At 41.9% G+C, this 21343-nt stretch overlaps 1 protein-coding gene across 2 annotated transcripts in view; it reads left to right on the top strand.

The window, feature by feature from the left end:
- ARFGEF2 (ADP ribosylation factor guanine nucleotide exchange factor 2) overlaps positions 1 to 20860 on the top strand; it is a 34793-nt gene extending 13933 nt beyond the window's left edge. For both annotated transcript variants that reach the window (XM_017832330.1, XM_017832331.1), the window contains 26 exons: positions 202 to 403; positions 1144 to 1255; positions 1827 to 2032; positions 2943 to 3027; positions 3121 to 3292; positions 3794 to 3945; positions 4131 to 4259; positions 4588 to 4746; positions 5933 to 6080; positions 6962 to 7061; positions 7792 to 7832; positions 7910 to 8079; positions 8693 to 8844; positions 8992 to 9164; positions 9580 to 9740; positions 10561 to 10691; positions 10799 to 10928; positions 11379 to 11514; positions 12347 to 12485; positions 12592 to 12646; positions 12895 to 13009; positions 13696 to 13826; positions 14823 to 14991; positions 15347 to 15485; positions 16580 to 16697; positions 17337 to 20860. In XM_017832330.1, coding sequence (XP_017687819.1) covers positions 202 to 403; positions 1144 to 1255; positions 1827 to 2032; positions 2943 to 3027; positions 3121 to 3292; positions 3794 to 3945; positions 4131 to 4259; positions 4588 to 4746; positions 5933 to 6080; positions 6962 to 7061; positions 7792 to 7832; positions 7910 to 8079; positions 8693 to 8844; positions 8992 to 9164; positions 9580 to 9740; positions 10561 to 10691; positions 10799 to 10928; positions 11379 to 11514; positions 12347 to 12485; positions 12592 to 12646; positions 12895 to 13009; positions 13696 to 13826; positions 14823 to 14991; positions 15347 to 15485; positions 16580 to 16697; positions 17337 to 17513 — 3602 coding nt within the window. In that variant the 3' untranslated portion in view covers positions 17514 to 20860. The remainder of the gene's footprint in view (positions 1 to 201; positions 404 to 1143; positions 1256 to 1826; positions 2033 to 2942; positions 3028 to 3120; positions 3293 to 3793; positions 3946 to 4130; positions 4260 to 4587; positions 4747 to 5932; positions 6081 to 6961; positions 7062 to 7791; positions 7833 to 7909; positions 8080 to 8692; positions 8845 to 8991; positions 9165 to 9579; positions 9741 to 10560; positions 10692 to 10798; positions 10929 to 11378; positions 11515 to 12346; positions 12486 to 12591; positions 12647 to 12894; positions 13010 to 13695; positions 13827 to 14822; positions 14992 to 15346; positions 15486 to 16579; positions 16698 to 17336) is intronic.
- Positions 20861 to 21343: the final 483 nt, after the last annotated feature.

The following is a 21343-nucleotide window of genomic DNA, read 5'->3' on the forward strand; positions in this document are numbered from 1 at the left end:
CTGTAGCTTCTGTTGCTCTTCTGCCTTTGGCTGGATTATTTTGGAATTGTGTCGATAGAGCATCTTCATGTCGTGCAGACGGCCAAAATGTGCACATGGTAAAATGAGAATATTAGACTCATAGATTTCTGCCAAAAAGTTCTATAATTAAAAGCTCTTGACTGAACAGGAAAACTTAAATCTTGCCTTGTTTCTAAACAGGTTCATACAAACCATCTGAACAGGAAATGGCTGAAGGTAAATGCCTGGAGAGTGGAGGGAGACGGAGCAGTGTCAGTTCCTTGGACTCCACCGTGTCCTCAGGAGTTGGAAGTGTTGGTACTCAGACTGCTGTGCCAGATGACCCGGAGCAATTTGAAGTCATCAAGCAACAAAAGGAAATAATTGAACATGGGATAGAACTGTAAGCCCAGTATGACAGGAAAACTAAAGTTTACTAGTAAAAAAATGTGTACAACCATATTGTTTCTTATGGTCTCACACAGTCATACCTGTAGGAACACTTACAAATTGATTTTAATGCTGAAGACTCTTGCCTGCTGCTGTCAAAAACCAGTGCTGGAGGCTGTTGTAGTTAAAAGGAATTCCATAAAATCACGGGTGGAGTGGAAGGTGTTTTCACAGCTTTCCTTTCTGCTGACTCAGCTGCACAGAAGTGTGTATGCCTAGAGAGAAATTGGTTTGAGGGGCAGGATTATCTTACAGATCTTACACCACTTGTTGTCTTTTATTGAAATAGAGTTTGGAGAATCATTGCCTGGCTATGCTTTACTTCTTTTTTATTAATTTGAAGATCTTCATGTCTGTAAATGCTAGAAGAAGGTCTTGAATAGCGACATTTTTAAGTTTTGCATAAAGTCTCTAATTTTTAACATTTCAGAAAGGTCAATTTTTAAGTGAGTTTTTCAGCAATAACTTAAAAGGTTATCAGCAACTGAATGTACCTTAAGCAATAGAGCCTATAGTGTGATATAGGTAATAGATTTGTTGCACATTCTTTGACTTCTTTTCTGACTAGAAACAAAAGACATGGAGCTACAGCACAGAATCTTTGGTTTATAAGGGCTCTGTAAAACTGAAATGTTATAGGCTGTGATATTTTTAATTGTATGTCTCAATTTCCCCATGTTTTTGTCTGAATAGGTTTAATAAAAAACCGAAGAGGGGAATCCAGTATCTACAGGAGCAGGGGATGCTTGGCACTACAGCTGAGGACCTGGCACAATTCTTACACCAAGAGGAACGCCTCTGTTCTGTAAGATTACTGCAGCATGAGATAATGAACACACCTGCCCCTAGTACTTTCTCCCCTGCCCCTGCTGTCTGTGTGCACCCTCTCTGTAGTGCCTATCTCAGTAATAGAGAACTGAACGTGCAAGGCTTCTCATGGAGACACTTAATGCCAAAGTTCCTTACTGTTTACTTGCTGTCCCAGGCTTTCTAGTAAAGTATTGTGTTACAGTAATGTGCTGGAGGGTTCCCCATGAATGGAACATGCATTTCATCTGTCCCTGCGTTAGCAGCACCTTCCCAGCACAGAAGTGTCGTGTACTGCAGTGGCAAAGCTGTGTGTGAACCCAGGCACAGTTCAGCTTTGCTTGGCTCTGCAGTAATGCAGATCTTGCCCTTGGAAGTGAGGGAAGCAGGACTATGCAGACTAAGGGCACATCCACTGCCCCTGTATCTTGCCACCCCTCCCAGGGCTGCTCTGCCCACTCAGCAACGCGTGTCAGCCTTACACAACTGAGCTGTGCAACTCTTGGGCTGGAAACCTTGCAAAGCTGGCAGTTGGATTGCACAGTAATAACTGTCTCTTGTGTTTTTAGACTCAAGTAGGGGAGTTTCTTGGGGAAAGCAACAAGTTTAACAAGGAAGTGATGTATGCCTATGTAGACCAGCTTGATTTCTGTGGAAAAGACTTTGTCTCTGCTCTGCGTATATTTCTGGAAGGTTTTCGTCTGCCAGGCGAAGCCCAGAAGATCGATAGATTAATGGAGAAGTTTGCTGCTAGATACATTGAGTGCAACCAACGGTAATTCAAACCTTTGTGTTGGACAAATGCCTGAAGAACATTCCCTGCTGTGCTGTTTGTGGCCCTTAGGGACGAGGGGTAACTTAAGCTCGTACCAGGCTTGTGTGAGGAGCAGCTCTTGCTGCTGATCCTGGTGCTGAACCTCCTCAGCAGCTGGGCAAGATGGAAACTTTGGATGGGAAGTATACTGATCCTGGCATTTCCTTAAATCCTGTTGCTGGAAAGGATTTACCAGAAGGAATTACTGGAAGAGGGAAGCCTTAAGTTTGTTAAATTGTCTCTGTACTAGCTGTTCCATTTTTAAACAAATGTAGATCAGTCAAGCATAAAAAACAGTAGAAGCAATTGCTAAAATTAAAAATTCATGACATAAACAGCTAATATGACATTACAATGTTTTTGCTTGCCTGTCAGATATGGAACAAAGTGTGTATATGTTATTTGATACCAAATAGGCAACGTTGCTATTGTTCCTGATGTGATAAACTAGCACTGAAGTTTAACTCCGTGTCAGGCTTAATTGATTCCCATTCCTTAGTCCAGGTGGTACATCACTGGGCTGGTTTTGTCATTCTTTATGAAACCCTGGGAGTGAAAAATAACCTGTCCTGTAACTTTTGTGGGGTTACCCAAAGAAGGATAATGTATAATCTTTAGGGAATGTACTTGAAAATCTTGGTCACTGCTAGTTTTTGGTATTGTAGAGATGATGCCTTTTTTTTTTTTTTTCTTTTTATTTGCATTTTAAACCATTTGGGGCTTGAGGTGTTTCTAACTGCTGGCTTCAGGCTCTGTTAGCACTTTGGTTGAATCCAGAGCACTTCTGGATATTCTTCTTGCATGTAGAACTAGAGTTAATAGATTGAGGAGCTGAGTCTCTATAAACCTCTTTTGTTTTTTCCTCCCTCAGGCAAACACTATTTGCTAGTGCTGACACTGCCTATGTTTTGGCATACTCCATTATAATGCTGACTACAGACTTGCACAGTCCACAGGTAGGAATTTAAAAAGCCTAAACTTCTAGAAGTTCAAGTCTCCCTGGAACTTGCATTCAAAATCTGATATCCAATTTCCATTCTTTTTTACAGGTAAAAAATAAAATGACAAAGGAGCAGTACATTAAAATGAATCGAGGAATCAATGACAGTAAAGACCTGCCAGTAGAGTATTTATCCACAATCTATGAAGAAATAGAAGGAAAGAAAATTGCCATGAAAGAGACAAAAGAATATGCAATTACAACCAAGTGTAGTAAACCAAGTAAGAAGAACCCTTTTGCAGATTCCCTGAATCAAAATAGGAAGAAAATTAATTTGCTTGAAAATTGAAAATTCTTTATCCTAATATAAGGATAAAGAAACACTAAGTTTTTAATTTATTTATCAAGTTGGTGAGGGCTAGTTTAGTTTTTGGGGATGGGAAACTAAGATGAAGGATTTTCTATCCATTCCTACAGGCAGAATGACTTTGCATCTCTGACTTGGAATGATTAGGTCATAGCACGTGGCATACAGTAAAGGGCTGAATTGGTTATTTTGTATAGAATAAAGTCTTAAGTGTGGGTGTGGTTTTTAGTCCTGGAATTCCTTGCTTGCAACCTTGGACAGCCTCCTGACTTCTAACCTTCTGAAAGATTTTTTTTATCTTTAGGTTTCATTTGCAAACACCTTTATTTAAAGTTTTGTGATGCTCAGTGTGAAGACACGGAATATGGTCTTGTATAAAAAAGGCGTCAGTGTGACTGGGTGGTGTTCCCCTTAGGTGTGGCCAACGAGAAGCAGCGGAGGCTGTTGTACAACTTGGAGATGGAGCAGATGGCAAAGACAGCCAAGGCCCTGATGGAGGCAGTGAGCCACGCCAAGGCGCCTTTCACCAGCGCCACTCACCTGGACCACGTCAGGCCCATGTTCAAAGTGAGTGCCACTCACTGGGTCTTCGTTACCAAGAGCTTTAAGCATGGGGGAAAAAATTGAAAAATTACTCTGAAGAGTTTGGTAATGCAACAGCTGGACTCTTTGGGTATATTTGATTTCAGTGACCCAGTGTTTTGGGCTAAAATCGTAGCAGACTTCTGAACTTACTTTCTTCCTCTCTTTAGCTCGTCTGGACTCCATTGCTGGCAGCTTACAGTGTTGGCTTGCAGAATTGTGATGACACAGAGGTTGCATCTCTGTGTCTGGAAGGAATACGCTGTGCCATTAGGATAGCTTGTATCTTTGGAATGCAGGTTGGTACCGGACTTAGCCTGGGGCTTGCTAAGAGTTCTGGGAGGCAGGTGAAGAATCAATAACAGCTGATATGTAGAAAATGAATTGTCTCATCTGCTTTCCTGAAATGGTAAAAGATGTTGATATAATCAAGTTTTCTTCAACTCTGCTTTCCTTTTTCTTGCTGTGTCTTCTATTAAGAGCATTTGCTAACTGACATCATGCTCTCCTTAAGCTGGAAGGTGTTCTAACAGTGCCAGCTATCTATGGAAGGAAAATTGTGGAGGCAAATTACTTTCTCTGCATCTTCAGGGACTCGATTACGATGTTTGCTTCTCTGTCTTGTAGCTTGAACGAGATGCTTATGTACAGGCCCTTGCTCGATTTTCCTTGTTGACTGCCAGTTCCAGCATTACAGAAATGAAACAGAAGAACATTGATACCATTAAGACACTCATTACAGTTGCTCACACAGATGGCAACTATCTCGGGAATTCTTGGCATGAGGTAAATATTGATTAGGTTAAATAGTAAACTGTGGTGTCCTTTGAAAACCTGCAGGATATTTTTTCTTCTATCAGCTCCCAGAACCCTCCTGAAAATGTGGAGGAAGTGCATTATATTGTTAGTGGGATTTTTGTTATAAATGTGTGTGCATATACACACACACACATATATATAAAAAATAATGCACTGCTGGGTTTTTTTGGAAGACCCTGTAGAGACTGTGTGACAATACTGTAATTTTTGATATGAAGTTAAAACAATATTAAAAATGTCGTTTGGCTCCAGAGAATTCTGCATGTCAACTAATGTATTCTTGTTCATGGAAACAAAAATATTTTAGTTCACAGGTCCAGACTTGTCTGTGTGCAGTGTTTGGCAACATTTACACATAAGAACATGAAAAATTAGGGCTGAAATAATTTGGTTGGGGATAGGTAAGGAGAAGCTATCAGGATCATATGTATTTTTAAAGCCTATTTTCCAGGAGCTCTTTTAATGAGCTCTAAATGTGTGCTGCTTCTGAAAGGGGCATTCCTGCTGCTTTATGTTCTCTGGCACTAGTCTTGGGCACATGGTATGAACCAAAAGGTGCCACAGCTGACAGTGCCTTGGACCTGACTCAGAGCACACCCTCCCAGGTGCCTGTGCCAGGCCAAACGTGGCAGGGGAGGAGGAGGAGGAGGAGGAGGAGGAGGAGGGAAGAGATGGGGAATTTTGTGCTGATGGCTGATTGACATCATGGGCATTAACACTCTCTAGGTTGGAACATCGTTACTTTAAGTGGTGATGGCTGCAATGATTCAGTCTCTTCATCTCTCTAGAGATGAATGATGGACACTGAAGTCTCTAGAAGATCAGCTCCAAGTTGTTTATAGTCTTGATGCTGTGAGAAGTAATAAAAAGGCTTCCTGTAATAGTTAGAGGTCCAAGTTAGATTTTTGGGCACTGTTTATTTTATTCTTGTGCTGGAATGATTCATGGTGGCTGATCTTGAATGAATCACTCAACTTCATTTTTATTTTTACTGGTAATGTTTCAGCTACCTCAAAGCTGTGGTTGGGTCAAAGGTGTTCTAAAGGTTGGAGAACCTGGGAAGCTTATAAATATTAAATATATATATATATCTGTTAGGAATAAAAATATGGTAGTGTCCAGAAACACAATGTTTAATTTCTTTTGGTTGTAGATCTTGAAATGTATTAGCCAGCTGGAACTGGCACAGCTCATAGGAACTGGCGTGAAAACTCGGTATTTGTCTGGCTCTGGGCGTGAGAGGGAAGGCAGCATTAAGGGCTATGCCTCTGCAGGGGAGGAGTTTATGGGCCTGGGATTAGGTAAGATGATTAATCCTGGACTTCACAAAAGTGCACATGTCAATGAAGTAGGACGGCTAAGAATACTCAGTGTTATAAGATATTCAAATATATTTACTTACTTCCCGTTGGATTAATGAACCTTAAAAAAAAAAAAAGAGCAAATGTATATTTCAAGATGTGTTTATAATTACCAAATCTGCTCTAACTTTGGAATTGAGTTAAGCTGTTTAACAACGCCTCCAGATTTATTTGTTGGAATGTACTGTTTCCAAAACTGTTTTACCACACATGGCTTTGTTACAAATATTATCAGTTATTTTTTTATGCTCAGTTGTTCATAGTAAGCCATTTATCTTTAGGAATAAATAGATGTTTCAGTGATTGATAATTCTTTTTCCAAAGGAATTTCTGATCTCTGCATGTTGGGCTTGCTGTTCCAGTTCCTGTTGTTTCTGCAGTATATGCAAGAAGCAAACCTTAGATTTTAGGCTGTAAATTAGAGAGACAAGGCAAGTTGCCTTAATCTTTGGAAAACCATTAAGGAAGCATTTTAATTTGAAAATACTCTGGAGTGGATGCTATACATGATGATGATGATAAATACAGAACTGTTCCCGGCATTAACTGCTTGTTAGTTATGTGACTTATAGTTCATATTTTAAAAGAATATTTTATAATTTCCAATTTTATTAACAGCATCATATCGTCTTAATGAAAATTATGTTTAACTTCGTAATAATCTGGCACGGATCTGGCAAGGGCACCATCTGCTCCTTATAAATGACATGGTAACTGGAAACAGTAGGCATTTTTCTTTATCTATTTGTTTAATGTTGGAGTTAATATCAAGTCACGATTTCATGATGCTAAATGCAGGTTTTTAATGACTTTTATTGAAGGGAACCTGGTTGGGAGTGGGGCTGACAAACGGCACATGGCGAGCATCCAGGAGTCCGTGGGGGAGACCAGCTCCCAGAGTGTGGTGGTGGCAGTGGACAGGTACTGAGACTGGAACCTCTGCACTCTTATCTAAATCCTTATCTTTATTGGCTCCCTTTGTTGTCTAAAGATGTGCTTCTGTGCTAAATCATGTGTTGGAATGGGACTTCTTAATAATTACTGAAACTATTGTGCAAGTCTGTGGAGTTAGACATTCAGGCTTGCAGCATTTATTCTAACATACTGTTTGATGTCCAACATCAAAGTCCAAAAGATTTTGGACCGCTGTCAGTGGTCTGAACTCCTCTTGAGACAACAGCTGAAGTGGGAGAAGGGACAACAGTGCATCCTTAGTCTTCCTCCAGTCTGTTTTGACAGGCACTGCTGACCGTGTTCCCAGACCATGTTAAGATCAAGCAAGTGGCTGACATCCAAGCCTTGCAGCAGAGCTTTCTTAATGTCTTTTTATTGTCCCTGTGAAATTTAACATACTGTCACCCAAATGAGTGTTCCAGCATCACTTGCTCTGGATAAAATGATGAGCCTGTGCCTGCTCCTGCAGCAGAACATGAGCACAGGAGACTGTGACTTGGAGCGGGGAGAATGCTTAGACTAAGGAGAGGGGCATGAACTGCTGCCAAGGGGTAAGAATAAAACAGTTGCAGAGTTCATGGCATGGAGGATTGTGAAGTACTCCCAGGAGATGTGCTGACCTCTTTCTACAACACTGGGATGTGTTTGATCCTGTGGATGCGCAGCTGAAACTCCAACTTGTTTCTTTGTTCCGTAGGATATTTACGGGCTCGACTCGGCTGGATGGGAATGCCATAGGTACGTACTGAGCAGCAGTGGGTCACAGGGGCCCTGCAGTGGAACCTCTGGGCTCACTGCAGGCTTCTCCTGTGCAGTTGACTTTGTGCGGTGGCTCTGTGCCGTGTCCATGGATGAACTGGCTTCCCCGCACCACCCTCGCATGTTCAGCCTGCAGAAGATCGTGGAGATCTCCTACTACAACATGAACCGCATCAGGCTGCAGTGGTCGAGGATCTGGCACGTGATTGGAGATCACTTCAATAAGGTACTTGTTCAAATCAAGTTACAGAACATATGAGAATAGCAGGATTTCTTTAATCAGCTTTTTCCTTCTGTGTCCTTAGTGGCTTAAGCTGTGATATTAAAAAAAAAAGTTCCATTCAAGGCACCTACAGGAAGCACCAATTTAAAAATCTAAAATGTACAAATAGAAATGGAAATGTTTATGGTAATGATCCTTAATCACTTTGTTATGTCATTTCGTATTTGTAATTTTTCTTTGTCTTGTCTTTCTGAGCAAATGCCAAGTTAATTTCCTCTAAAATGTGCACAGATGATCCTGGAACAGTTGTTTTCCTTGGCAACTGAACCATGTTTTAGTTGGATTTTTTTAACCTAAGATTTTTATTTTATTATTTTTTAGCATCTAGCTGGCTATTATAGTTCTGCATTGTTGTATACAAAATCCACAGGTCTGTTCAGATGGATCAAATGACAGAAAGCCCCCTTCAAGAGGAACCCTGTATTTCCTAAATATCTGAGCACTAGAACGTGCCAGCGATTTTTAGGGGGCTGAGATGGAACTGGAATGATGAATCTGTTACTCATGTAAGTGATATATGAGCTGATAAGTGTTTGAAACTATGCTTTTCTCCTAGGTTGGGTGTAACCCTAATGAAGATGTTGCCATCTTTGCCGTAGACTCATTAAGGCAGCTGTCAATGAAATTTCTTGAGAAGGGAGAGTTGGCCAACTTCCGCTTCCAGAAAGACTTCCTAAGGCCTTTTGAGCATATTATGAAGAAAAACAGGTGTGAGACACTGCAACCTCTGCTTTGTCTTTCTTTAGTCCTACTTAAGGATGTCACTGGGTGTGGGTTAGGTGGTTGAGTGCGTGGAAGTGGGGCAGTTGCATTGTGCCAGTGTAAAGTCTTGCTTTCCTGTTTATGTTTTTGAAGATCTCCGACTATTCGGGACATGGTGATTCGCTGTATTGCTCAGATGGTGAACTCTCAGGCTGGTAACATTCGTTCAGGCTGGAAAAATATCTTTGCAGTCTTTCATCAGGCGGCGTCAGACCACGATGGGAATATTGTGGAGCTGGCCTTTCAGACTACAGCACACATAGTCAGTAAGTAGTGCTTGACAGATGCAAGTACCCAAGTTAGCTTTGCTGCCGTGAGGCTGCTTTAAAAGGCTCACCTGAACAAGCCTTTTGTATTTCCAGGCAAATAAACACAAGACCTTGCAGCCAGATTGTTTAAACTCTGCAGCTGAGTCTTACCCATTAAGTCTCCTGATTGCTATGAACAGGAAAAACTAGATACAGATATTGTGCTGTAGAACTTTGGAATGCAGTTGATGGGGTGGGATTGGGAAGAATGCAAGAGGAGGCAAAGAACCATATGAAATGTAGAAGATGTGGTCCTTCCACATTTGCCTGTCCTGTAGTGTGTACCGTGGTTGCCACGTCTAGATCGATGCAGTTTATCTATGGATTTCAGTACCAGTAAATTTTAAGAAGTGTATTTGTTTGTTCTTCACAGCAAATATTTTCCAGCAGCATTTCCCAGCAGCAATTGACTCATTTCAGGATGCAGTAAAATGCCTCTCTGAGTTTGCCTGTAACGTTGCCTTCCCGGACACCAGCATGGAGGCCATCAGGCTTATTCGCTACTGTGCAAAATATGTCTCAGAGAGACCACAGGTATACTGGAATTCTTACCCTTGTGCATTCTCACTCTCTCTTCTGCTGGTAAAAAGAGACTAATCTTGTTTCTAAGAGCGAGCTTTCAGACTTAAACTTCAATTGCAAGTGTTTGTATTAAAAGCTTGTTCGGATTTAGGAGTAATTTTGGTGTTATGTAAGCAGTAAACTAGGGCTAATTAAAAAATGTTCAGTCTTATAAGTCCAAATGGGAAATAACCAAATGAAGTAGTCCTTGTTTGGGTTTTTTTGTGGTTTTGTAGTGTTAGGATGACCTGGAAAGCAATACCTTTTGTTCTGTCACCCCTAATTCTGCCCAGTTTAATTGGATACAAACTTGCATATTTTTCTACATCAGTCTGTTGTGTGAAGACTGAATACAATAATCACTTGGCTGAAGAGAGCCTGGAGTTCCATTGCAGTTGCATGTCCCCAGTGCACACAGCATTCAAGGTACTAGAGAAGTGTAGAACTGGTTTCTGCCAATTTTTAGGTTTCCTTGTTACCTATATTTATATGACAGTTGTCTGTCCCTGTTAAAGTTGCTTTCTAAAAAGTCCAAACCTTGATAACTTGTAAGGCCTCTAGTTGGACTGAAGTAAAACAGATTGAGGTATTTATTTCCATATATTTTTTCCAGTATTTTTGCAAATAGTTACATCTTACATTTATATTTTACAGGACTTGAGGGTTGCAGTAGGAACTAAGCTAACTTTCCAAGTCTATCTGTGCCACTAGTACTATCTAAATCTGTCACATTTAAAGATTTTTTTAAGATTGTTGGTTTTAAATCTTTTTTTTTTCCCCGCCCATCTCGAAGGTTTTAAGAGAATACACAAGTGATGACATGAATGTGGCTCCTGGGGACAGAGTATGGGTCAGAGGATGGTTTCCCATTTTATTTGAACTTTCTTGTATCATCAATCGTTGCAAATTAGATGTTCGAACAAGGTAATAAAGCTTTTCTCTTTTTCCTTTTTTTTTAAATTCAGTTATTAAAGAGATCATTGGAACTCATTGTAACATCTGTTCCTTTAATTGTTTGGTTTTGTTTATAGAGGCTTAACAGTGATGTTTGAAATCATGAAGAGTTACGGGCATACCTTTGAAAAGCACTGGTGGCAAGACCTGTTCAGAATTGTGTTTCGGATTTTTGATAATATGAAACTCCCTGAACAACAAACAGAGGTAAAAGCAAAAAAACCCTCAAAGCAAGCATTTTTTAGAGTTCTGCTTTTAGGAACTTGCACAACCAAGGCAGCATTTTGTATGATTTGTCTTGTCAATGTATTGCCACCCCCATAGTGCCCCAGCCTTTACGACACGTTTTGTGTTCTGTTGAGTTCTGTGGCATGAATGAAACTTGTCATAGTGTCCAGTGACCTCTCTGTGTGTTCTGTCTGTCTGATTATTTTCAAGGGGAGTGTTCTCTGTTGTGAACATGTGCAGTTTTCTGAGCCGTGTTCGCGTGGCCACCTAAGAGCTTCTGACCAGGCACCTGCAGTCGTGAGGCTTTAGTTTTATCTGGGTTCTCCTTCTCTCCTCAGAGGCCGTGTCTTTTGTTGAGCAGCCAGGTATAAGCCAAGTCATCATGGAGGAACCCACATAAACCCAAAGGTTTTCCATTCTCTCCCCCAGAAATCCGAGTGGATGACCACGACGTGCAACCACGCGCTCTACGCCATCTGCGACGTCTTCACCCAGTTCTACGAGGCTTTGCACGAGATCCTCCTTCCTGACATACTTGCACAGTTACACTGGTGTGTAAAACAAGGTACCTTATTTACTTGTATCTTTTGAATAAATCTTATTTTAAAATGTTCATTGTTCAAGGAGGGGAAAGGTACCTGAATTTTGGAAGAATAGAAGCTACCGTTGGAGGACAGTATGTTATGCAGGGTATTGATGCGGTATCTTGAATATTTGAGCACCAATCTATTTAATGATTTGGGCAGCTCTGTGTTGATAATGTGCTCGTGGTGTTACTGTGACACAGCAAAGGCTTTTGGAAGGTGGTGTTAATCTTCTGAGGGTTCTGCCAACAACTTTCTCAGTTTGACTGCAGGGATACATTACCTCCTTTATTTACACATATAGGTATTTATGTACATATAGGTATTTATGTACACTCTGGTTTTTTTTCTTTTTTCCTTTTCTCTCATTGCACCTTTCCCCCCTTCTCCCACCCACTGAGTGCTTTCAAATACAACTTCCTGAAGAACATGTTTTCTTTCAGGCTCCAATTCCTACACCTGTAATCCTGCGTGTTGGCAGCATGGAATCTGGGGGGATGATCTTGCAGGAAATCATAAGTTTATAATTTCTGCTTTTCCTTCCTTTGTCTCACTCTGTGCTTCCTTTATGCTTCTGTCCTGTCCTTTGTCTTCCCTAGTTGGATTTCCATCTTGTGAAGGTTGAAACTATTTTTTATTCAGTAGGTTCCTCAGCTTGATATTGTTGTAACATACTTTACAGGTAGGCTTTGAGACAAGACCCCATGCATTTCACAGAATTAGTATAAACTGTTAATGGAGCAGTAATAGGGAATGCCTAATTTTTCATTGATATTGTAGATGTTGATAAATATGGAATGTTTCTTTCCACAGATAATGAGCAGTTGGCGCGATCAGGTACAAACTGCCTGGAAAACCTGGTAATACTCAATGGACAGAAATTCAGCCCTGAAGTCTGGGGCCAGACATGCAATTGTATGCTAGAAATCTTCAAAACAACTATTCCTCATGTGTAAGTTCATAAATTTTATTCTTATACTAATACCCAATTCCAGAGCAACAATATTTACCTTTTTTGTTTTGTTCTGTTTGGTTGGTTTTTTTTTTGCTCTGTGAAGCTTGCTGACATGGAGACCTGTGGGAATGGAGGAAGATTCATCTGAAAAACACTTGGTAAGAATTAATTCAGGGCAATAAACTGACTTTAAAGGGGTTTGTGTTAGGTCAACTTTTGAAATATTCTGTTGTAGTCAATACACTTGACAAGGAATTGACAGTATTTGGTGTCATTGTAAAAAAAGGATGTAAAGAATGGATTCAGGAAGCCTTTGAATCTAAGATGAGTGAAGTAATCTGAAAACTGATAGCTGGTTGAGGGTTAGTGTTTTGGATTGCTGGAATTGCTCTGTATTCTCTTTTAGGATTTGGACCTAGATCATCAGTCTTTAAGCAGCATGGATAAAAATGCTTCTGAAAGAGGACAAAGTCAATATTCAAATCCGACAGATGAGAGCTGGAAGGGTGGTCCTTATACAAGTAAGGAGAATGGGCAAGATTTTTCAATGCATTTTTATAGCCAGTCTTAATTCACTTCTGTAGTTCTGTACAGAAAGTTTTGGGGCAGTTTGTTGAAAGAATCTTAGATGATGGAGGACATATACTGCATCAGGCCTGCTTGCACAATCAGGCCTGCATGCTGGACGGCAGGGACCTGTGTTCTCCAGCAGCAGGTGTGTGTCCTTGAGCAGCAGATATCAGAAAGCTGCATAGAGGAAACAAGGAAGGAGGTTGTTATCCAGGGTGTGAGAAACCAGAAGATAGGGGGGCCTGGAAATGTGCCTTGGCTAGTAGAGCCAATAAAGTTATAGATATAGTGTGTGAAAGTGAATGTAACCAATAGAAAGTTAGAATAGAGTGTGTGAACCCTGTAGGACCCTTGATAATGTGTGTATTTTTTGGAATAAAGGGAGAGCATTGACTGTACCTCTATGAGGATGTGTCTCTGACTCTCGAGCTCGTTTTTTGCATCTTCTCGTTTTAGCAGTTAAACTTGGGGTGCATCTTTGCAACTTGTGTTTATGCCTTGCAGAGAGATTTTCTCTTTAGAAGATAATTCACAGCATCACTATCAAAATGCTAATGGCAATGTCCTGTTTTGTTAGCCTGTTGTAAGTGAACTGGTGTGAGTTGCTTCTGAAACTTGTGTTGCTCCATTTCGTTAGACCAGAAACTATTTGCCGGCCTCCTTATCAAGTGTGTGGTGCAGCTGGAGTTGATACAGACCATTGATAACATAGTGTTCTATCCAGCAACAAGCAAGAAGGAGGATGCTGAGCACATGGCTGCAGCTCAGGTACCATCAGACTTACTTGTGACCTTGTTGTGACAGTAAAATACAAACTATGATGTGTATTTACAAAATAGTCGCTTCCTTTTAATAACTCAGCACTACCCTGAATGTGTGTGTAAATTACTCTTAAGTTTGTTTTTTTTTTGATCTGCCTCCAATGCTTCCTGGCAGTCTGCCTGTTGCAGTATTATATTGCCTTTATTTTAATTGTCAATATAATAGATTATCTTTCTTTTTACAATGAATGCATACTCATCAAGAATGTTTTTGGTTTGTTTTGGGGAAAGCATTCTTTTCTGCTCTTTAGTCTGAGTGTCTTCATTTAGTCACAGCTGAGGCTCTACTCAGCCTCTGGATGTTTGCACAGGAGTTTTTGCAGAAGTTGAATTTGAGCAAAGTCAGTGGTCAAGATTCCACTCATCGCCAGCCTTGGAGACATCAGTGTTCCTGAAAGTTCTGATTCTAGGGAATAGTGCACAGTAGCTCTTGCTTGGCTGTTAATAAAGCACTAAGCTAGAATTTTGGGCCTAGTGCATTCAGGTAGTGTTTTGGGGATGGTATAGTTAAATTCCTAGTGAAATTAGCTAAAAATATTGACCAATTTAATTAAATTTGACCTGAGCCAAAGATAGGGAATTTCTACACCAGGCAACATTTAAACTTACACTGTTTTTGTGGTTCCTTTTGATGTTCTTCAGAATTCAACAGACCTACCCAGTCAGCTTCTAGAGGAGAAGAAATGTTCTGTATTGTATTGCTTGGACTGTAATGCTTTGATAAGGAAATTCTCCCCTTGCTCTTGATTCTTATGTTCTTACCAGTAACTAGGATAGACCATAACTTCTCTCTTCTCCAGTACTCCACTGAGAAGAGTACAACTCTGATCTTTGACAGCACCACTCTTCTGTGTTTTATTACACTGATACTGCACTTGCACCTAAAATGGAATTTGGAGTTAGTGTGGGTCATGTCATGTGCTCTCTCTCCCCTGCCCCTTAGCGAGACGCATTGGATGCAGATATCCACATTGACACAGAGGACCAAGGAATGTACAAATACATGTCTTCTCATCACCTCTTTAAGTTACTGGATTGTCTGCAAGAGTCTCATTCGTTTTCAAAAGCCTTTAACTCAAACTATGAGCAGCGAACTGTGTTATGGAGAGCAGGTGAGGCTTTTATTCTTATTTGATAAAAATGCTGAGCTCCACTTCAGCTTTAACTATTGCAACACTACAGTGTGACTTGCAATAACCTGTACAGTTCAGCTGAAGGTTGCATGCTTTTGTTTGCTAAATTATCTGCTTTGTTTGATTAAAGTAGAGCTACACAGCTGCTACTGCTGTAGTAAAATGTCTTTATAAATAGATCAGGTTTCAGTCAAAATCAAAGAGGAGACAATACTATCTGGACAAGAAACCATCACTAGTCACTAATGCAGGTAGCGTTGATAAACTTCATTTTTGGCCAGTAACTCCAAATGTGAATGTTCCCTCTCTTCCTGTGTATGTGACTGATCTCTAGGGTTCAAGGGTAAATCAAAACCCAATCTCTTAAAACAAGAGACCAGCAGCTTGGCGTGCTGCCTGAGGATCCTGTTCCGGATGTATGTGGATGAAAGCCGGCGGGACTCCTGGGATGTGGTTCAGCGGCGGCTGCTCAGGTAGGAGAGCCTGGGGACAAGGGCTGTTCCCCCTGAGCCACCACAGCTCCCAGCCTGGGGACAAGGGCTGTTCCCCCTCAGCCACCACAGCCCACCCTGGGGACAAACAGCCCAGTCCGTGGAGATGACCATGAATAAAAAGCTAGAACCACTCTCTATTAGAAGTTAATTTAGCAGTAAGGAAACAATCTGCCTGAACAAAGGAAGCACCTTCTTGCCTGACATAGGCTTTTCTTTACAGAAGTGATGATGTCTGAGTACTTTTACCACCAGAGTCCATAGTGATAGTCAGAGGTATAATAGGATGCAATAATCTAAAGGGAGTGCAGTGTAAGCTGCTGTATACCTAGAATTTAAACAAATGTAGAAAATCATGCTAAATAAATATAAAAAGGTATTTGGATGGGTTGTTGGTACATAGAAGTTCAAATTACTAATCTCTGATCAAATGTGAAGATCTTCCAGACCTGCTGTTGGCACTGATGCAGTGGATTCCGATCTACCAGCACCTGTGGACATGTTAATCTGCTTAGTGTGTAAAAGGGAAGGTTCCATTGCTTCTTTAATTAAGTGTGTCCTAAAATAGCCATAGTTAAGTGGTACAGTTTGTACCTTGTGTTTACAGTCTGCAGCAGGGACCAAAAATTTATTAATAAAATAATAATTCCTCTTTAATCCGTGACGCTGAGATCTGCAGATCTTTGTTAAAGCAGCCTAGATTTGGAGGGAGAGCTCTCTCACGGTGCTGTTGCTTCAGTTGTCCCAGTATAAGAGTCAGGAAATAGTGTTTGCAGGTTGAAGGTGACAGCACTTCAATTACAAAATGTTTATTGGGCAAATCATACTTTTCCATCTCTATCTCCATCGTTCTCTGTTGCCAACATGAAAAGTATTTTAAGTTATCCGGAACAACTCCTGTAACAGAAAAGACAAAACAAATTTATGTAGTTAAAGTTGTTGCATGTGATTGAAAACTTTCCCATTGAAGTGCATCTTGCTTGAAAACAAGATACAATGAGAGGACAAACTGCATGTTATAAAAAGCTTTATAAGTGTTTTCTTTATGGTTTGTGTGGCCTGTGCCCTCTCTCCAGTGTGTGCAGTGAAGCCCTGGCATATTTTATTACTGTCAACTCAGAAAGCCACAGAGAAGCCTGGACCAATCTCCTGCTGTTGCTTCTAACAAAAACACTAAAAATCAGTGATGACAAGGTAAGAAGGGGCTGGAAGTCATGTCTGTTTGTGTTCAGGTATGTTTTCCCATTCCTGCTTCAGTCTGAGTTCATTCTGCATTACTATGCATGCTGGAGGTGGCAGTTCCTCATGGCGAGTGCTCTCCTCACAGTACAGCAGTGGCAGCCCTGTTGTCTGCAGGCACTCTGCATTTGGGAATGGGGCTGCATCCCTGGAATTCTCAGCTGTGTGGGAATGGGGATAGAATTACTGAAGAGCTTTCATATAGAAGCACAATGACTGTCCAGTAATGGATGGGCTTGTGCTGTGTTACAGCTGCACGAGAACGGGAGGGGTGAATTTCACCACTGTGAAACTGGAATTCCAGTTCCCTGACAGTGATGGCAGAAATAATTTTGAAGACAAGTGAATGCAAATATTCACGTTGCTACCAATAGTCCCTGATACCAGCTCTAGGCTGAGGTGGTATCAGAACCACCTCACAGACCAGACTCACTCTGCATAGGGCCAAGGGCTCTGTGTGCGGCGGCCGCGCAGACGCACGCGGAGCTCGGCAGCACCTGGTGCTTTACCCAGTTGGTGTGGCCATGAATGTGGAAAACCTCTGTGTTTCCCTGTAGCAGTAGAGAATAACGCTGTGGTTTGTGTGTTGGACAGTTCCGGGCACACGCGTCCACGTACTACCCGTACCTGTGTGAGCTCATGCAGTTCGACCTGATCCCCGAGCTCCGCGCCGTGCTCAGGAGGTTCTTCCTGCGCATCGGGGTCGTGTTCAACATCTGCGGGACGGAGGAGCACGGACGGACAGCGGGAGGGAGCTTGCCCTCCTGGTAGCCCTGAGCAGGGCTGCTGTCAGGGCCTGTACATAAAGCTGTGCTCCAGAGATGGATTGAAGTGGACGGGAAAAAATGGGAGCCTGGCGTATCACCGCGGCAGCAAGTTACTCTTACCACAGTGGCATTTGGGGACGAGGAAAATAATCCTGTTCTGTCCATCCTACAAAACTGTCAGCAGTTTTATTTAAATGATTGCTTACAGAGTCAATACAGTAGGTGTACAGTCTCTGTTTCAATGCTCGTCATCTTCATGATCCGGTCTCTCTCTCCCAGTCTTTTATCCACTGCTCGGTCCTGCATCCCAGCTAGAGCTCATAAATCAGCTGGATCTCTCCACAGAAATTACGCCCCTTGGAAGTAATGACTGTAGTTGTGTAGCCTTGTGATGTTGGCTCATGTGTTCGTAATAAACTCGACTGCAGTGGCCAAGGAACCACCTGAGACCCCTCTGGGCTTTCCTCTGTGGCCAGGACCAGGCCAGGCTGGGGTGTTGATGTGGACAGCCCATAGGATATTTGGAGAGAGGGTTTTCCTCCTGTTTAGCAAGTAATTTAAAAAACTTTTTTTAATATCAGTACTGTATCTTCTGAGACTTATTTTTGGTTTTACAGAAGATTTTACATCAGGAGCATCAATAGCATCTACTCCCTTTAGCTTGTTAGGCTTGACTTAAAGGCAGTTAAAAAAAAGAAAAAGCTTTCCATTTCCTTTCATACATTGGCAGATCATGGACAGATCATACAGAGGAACATCTGAAACAAGGCTCAGAACAAATAAACCCACCCTTTTAACCCTTGAGTTCAATGTATTTAGCAGCAATTGTGACTGTTTAGCAAAAAGTCCTGTCCTTAACACGAGTTGGTCTCCATTTACTGCAGATCTGCAACCTCTGATTTGTGCAAATGATTTCTATTCTCAGCTGTTAGTTCCTGTTGGGATCTAAAAGAAAAACTGAATTCCCAAAAAACTCTAGCAAAATTAACTAAGTTCATCCATGTGCTCTAAGAGTTTCTGTGCTCTGAAGGTACCTGTGAAGCAAACGTGATGTGACACCACAGCTTTGCCCTGGAGAGTTTTATTTCTTTCCTTGAACTGCATCAGGTTTCTGTGACAATGTTTCCATGACAGAATACCAGCTTGTCCTGTGAAATAATTTTAAATTTCAGGTTTTAAGTCTTCTCTAAACTGGGAAAGCATGGCAGGGTGAGAGAAAAGGCTCCACTTCCTAACATAATGCATACAAAGTGTTACATTAACTGCTGTGCTATCCAGAGTAGCAAACTTAAAATAGAACAGTATTTAAAGACAAAACAAACAAACAAACAATTACAACCTACCTACTTGAATGGTCCTAAGTGTATAACCTGTTATTCTGCTTTTTCAGTTGAGTTTCTTGGTAGGATGGCCTGAGTTGAGGTTGTCTTGGGATACTCCTCTCTGAGCTGCTGGGAATTTGCTGTCTGTCTTTGTTGTTTTCTTTTTTTTGGTTTTGTTTTTGGTTTTGTTTTTTTATTTGTTTGTTTTTTTTTTTTTAGTGAGCTATTTCCAAAGGGTTCCTATGGTGCTCCTCAGTTCATCAGCTTGTCCTATGTAAGCATTGTTAGGGAAAGGTTTTGCAGTCAGTAGTAGTGACAAGGCTTTCACAATTTATTTTTACTTTTTATTTTTAACCAAAGAAAAATAAATGGTGGTTGTGGCTCTTTGACTTTTAAATGCCCATTAGGTTAAATCTATACACTGCTATTTAGTAGAAGGCAATATATGGCTATATATGACAATAGCAAAAGACTGAAATTAAGCAATGCTGGTATTTAACTTGTGTTTGAAATGTCCTTTTGTGTTGCATCTCATGTAGCTGCTCATTCCCTGGGAATGTCACTGCATTGGTTACTGCAGAAAATGAAGTATTTATTTGAATTCTATTTAAATCTGTAAGAATATGCTATTCCTTTCCTTCTGGTCCTAGGTAGTCCTAAAGAAAATATCTGAATGGTTATTTTTCAGATGTGGAATGTGTCACTGCCTCATGGAATGTATTCCCTTGTGTCCCATCAGGCACAACACTGGCCCAGCTGCACCTTCCTCCGTGTGTCACAGGTTTCAAAGCCCTACAGTCGTGTCTTGAAACAATTCTCAATTTTGAGATCTTAAATGACTTCACAGTTGCTTCCTGGGCTTTCTTTACTCTAAGGGGCAGCATTTGCACTCTCTGCATGTAGGATAAGGATGTTTAATCCATCCTTCCTTTCAGCCTTTGGTCTGAGGCTGTTCTTTTCCTTAAGAAAAGGTTTTGTTGTATTTACACCGGTTATAAACTGCTGAAGTGTGGGGTATGTGACATCCAGCCATCCCAGACTCTGCAGCGTGTGAAGGAGGGGGACTGGGATGCAATGGGGTGGTCAGAGCCTTAATCCTGTCCCATGTCTGGGGTCGTTGTCCCCGTCAGAGCAAGGAGCAGGGTGTGTGCAGGTTGTGTCCACAGCATTCGTTGGTTTTCCTCACAGTCAGGAAGGGCAGAACCCCCAGACCCCCCCCGTGGAGCTCAGCCCTCCTGCAGTGCTCCCGGCTTGTTCCCTCCCCCCGACTCTGCTGCCACGGGGGTTTGTTGGCTCCGGTGGGACCAGGAGCGGGGCCGGCCCCGCGTTGACAGCAGGACTGTGCAATACACAGGGTGAGAACGGCACCTCTTGGACTTGTGGTGCTTCTGTAAAGGATTCTGTAACTGCTCTTAAAACAGACTCCCCAGTTGTTGCTGTTCCGTCTCATTCCAGACCCCCTCAGGAGAGAGCTGGGGAGGATTTAAGGAGGGGAAACCCTAAAACTCCCTTTTCATGGCGATTAGAAACACCCCTCGTGTTGATTCTTTTGTGTCTTGCAGTCCAGGAAAAAGTGGTTTTTAGGGCAGTTTGTTCTCCATGTCTCCTGACTCACTTTCCAAACTGTAAACAGAGCAATCTCAAACAATGTCCACTACAACCAACACACCCCAGATTTTAGCTGTCTTACTATTCTAAAGGAGAAAGATTAAAAATAGTAACTCTATCAAAAGTGCAGTTCCCTTTAATCTGTAAATTCAGTTTGTCCAGCACCTTTATTTGTGTAAAATGTATGTTTTCACATATTTAAAATGCCTAAGTTTTTTTAATATCTCCATATTAAGTGCATTTACTATCAATAATTTAAAGAGCATTTCTTGCCAATGGATGTATAGAGTTTTGACAGAATACCAAAATTATATAATATGAAAACCTATGTAAAGTTTTCTACATGAAAATACAATGTATAGTAGTTACAATATTCCGTGCTTTAATCAAGTGATAAATCAATAAAGTTTTACGAAGCGTTGCTTCTTTGCTCCTGTAGTTCCTGAGGGGGCTCAGAGGCTGCGGAGCCTCCGGGGGTTCACTGCGGGCTCGGGGGGTTGGGGTTTTGTACCCCCCGCGCGTTCCTTCCTCCCGCCGTGTCCCGGTCCCGTGACCCTGTCCCATAGCCTGCCTCCCTCCTCTCCCGCTCCCGTGGCCCTCTCCTGTGTCCCGCTCTCTCCACGGCCCTATTCCACATCCCTCTCCCTCCTGTCCCGCTCTCTCCGTGTCCCACATCCCGTGTCCCTATCCCATATCCCGTGTCCGGCTCTCTCCGTGTCCCACATCCCGTGTCCCTATCCCATATCCCGTGTCCGGCTCTCTCCGTGTCCCATTCCCCGTGTCCCTATCCCATATCCCGTGTCCGGCTCTCTCCGTGTCCCATTCCCCGTGTCCCTATCCCATATCCCGTGTCCCGCTCTCTCTTCCCAGTGCGGGCCGGGCCGCGCCGGGTCCGCGGCGGCTG

This window comes from Lepidothrix coronata, unplaced genomic scaffold (assembly GCF_001604755.1).
Source record: "Lepidothrix coronata isolate B3197 unplaced genomic scaffold, Lepidothrix_coronata-1.0 Scaffold201, whole genome shotgun sequence".
NCBI lineage: Eukaryota > Metazoa > Chordata > Aves > Passeriformes > Pipridae > Lepidothrix > Lepidothrix coronata.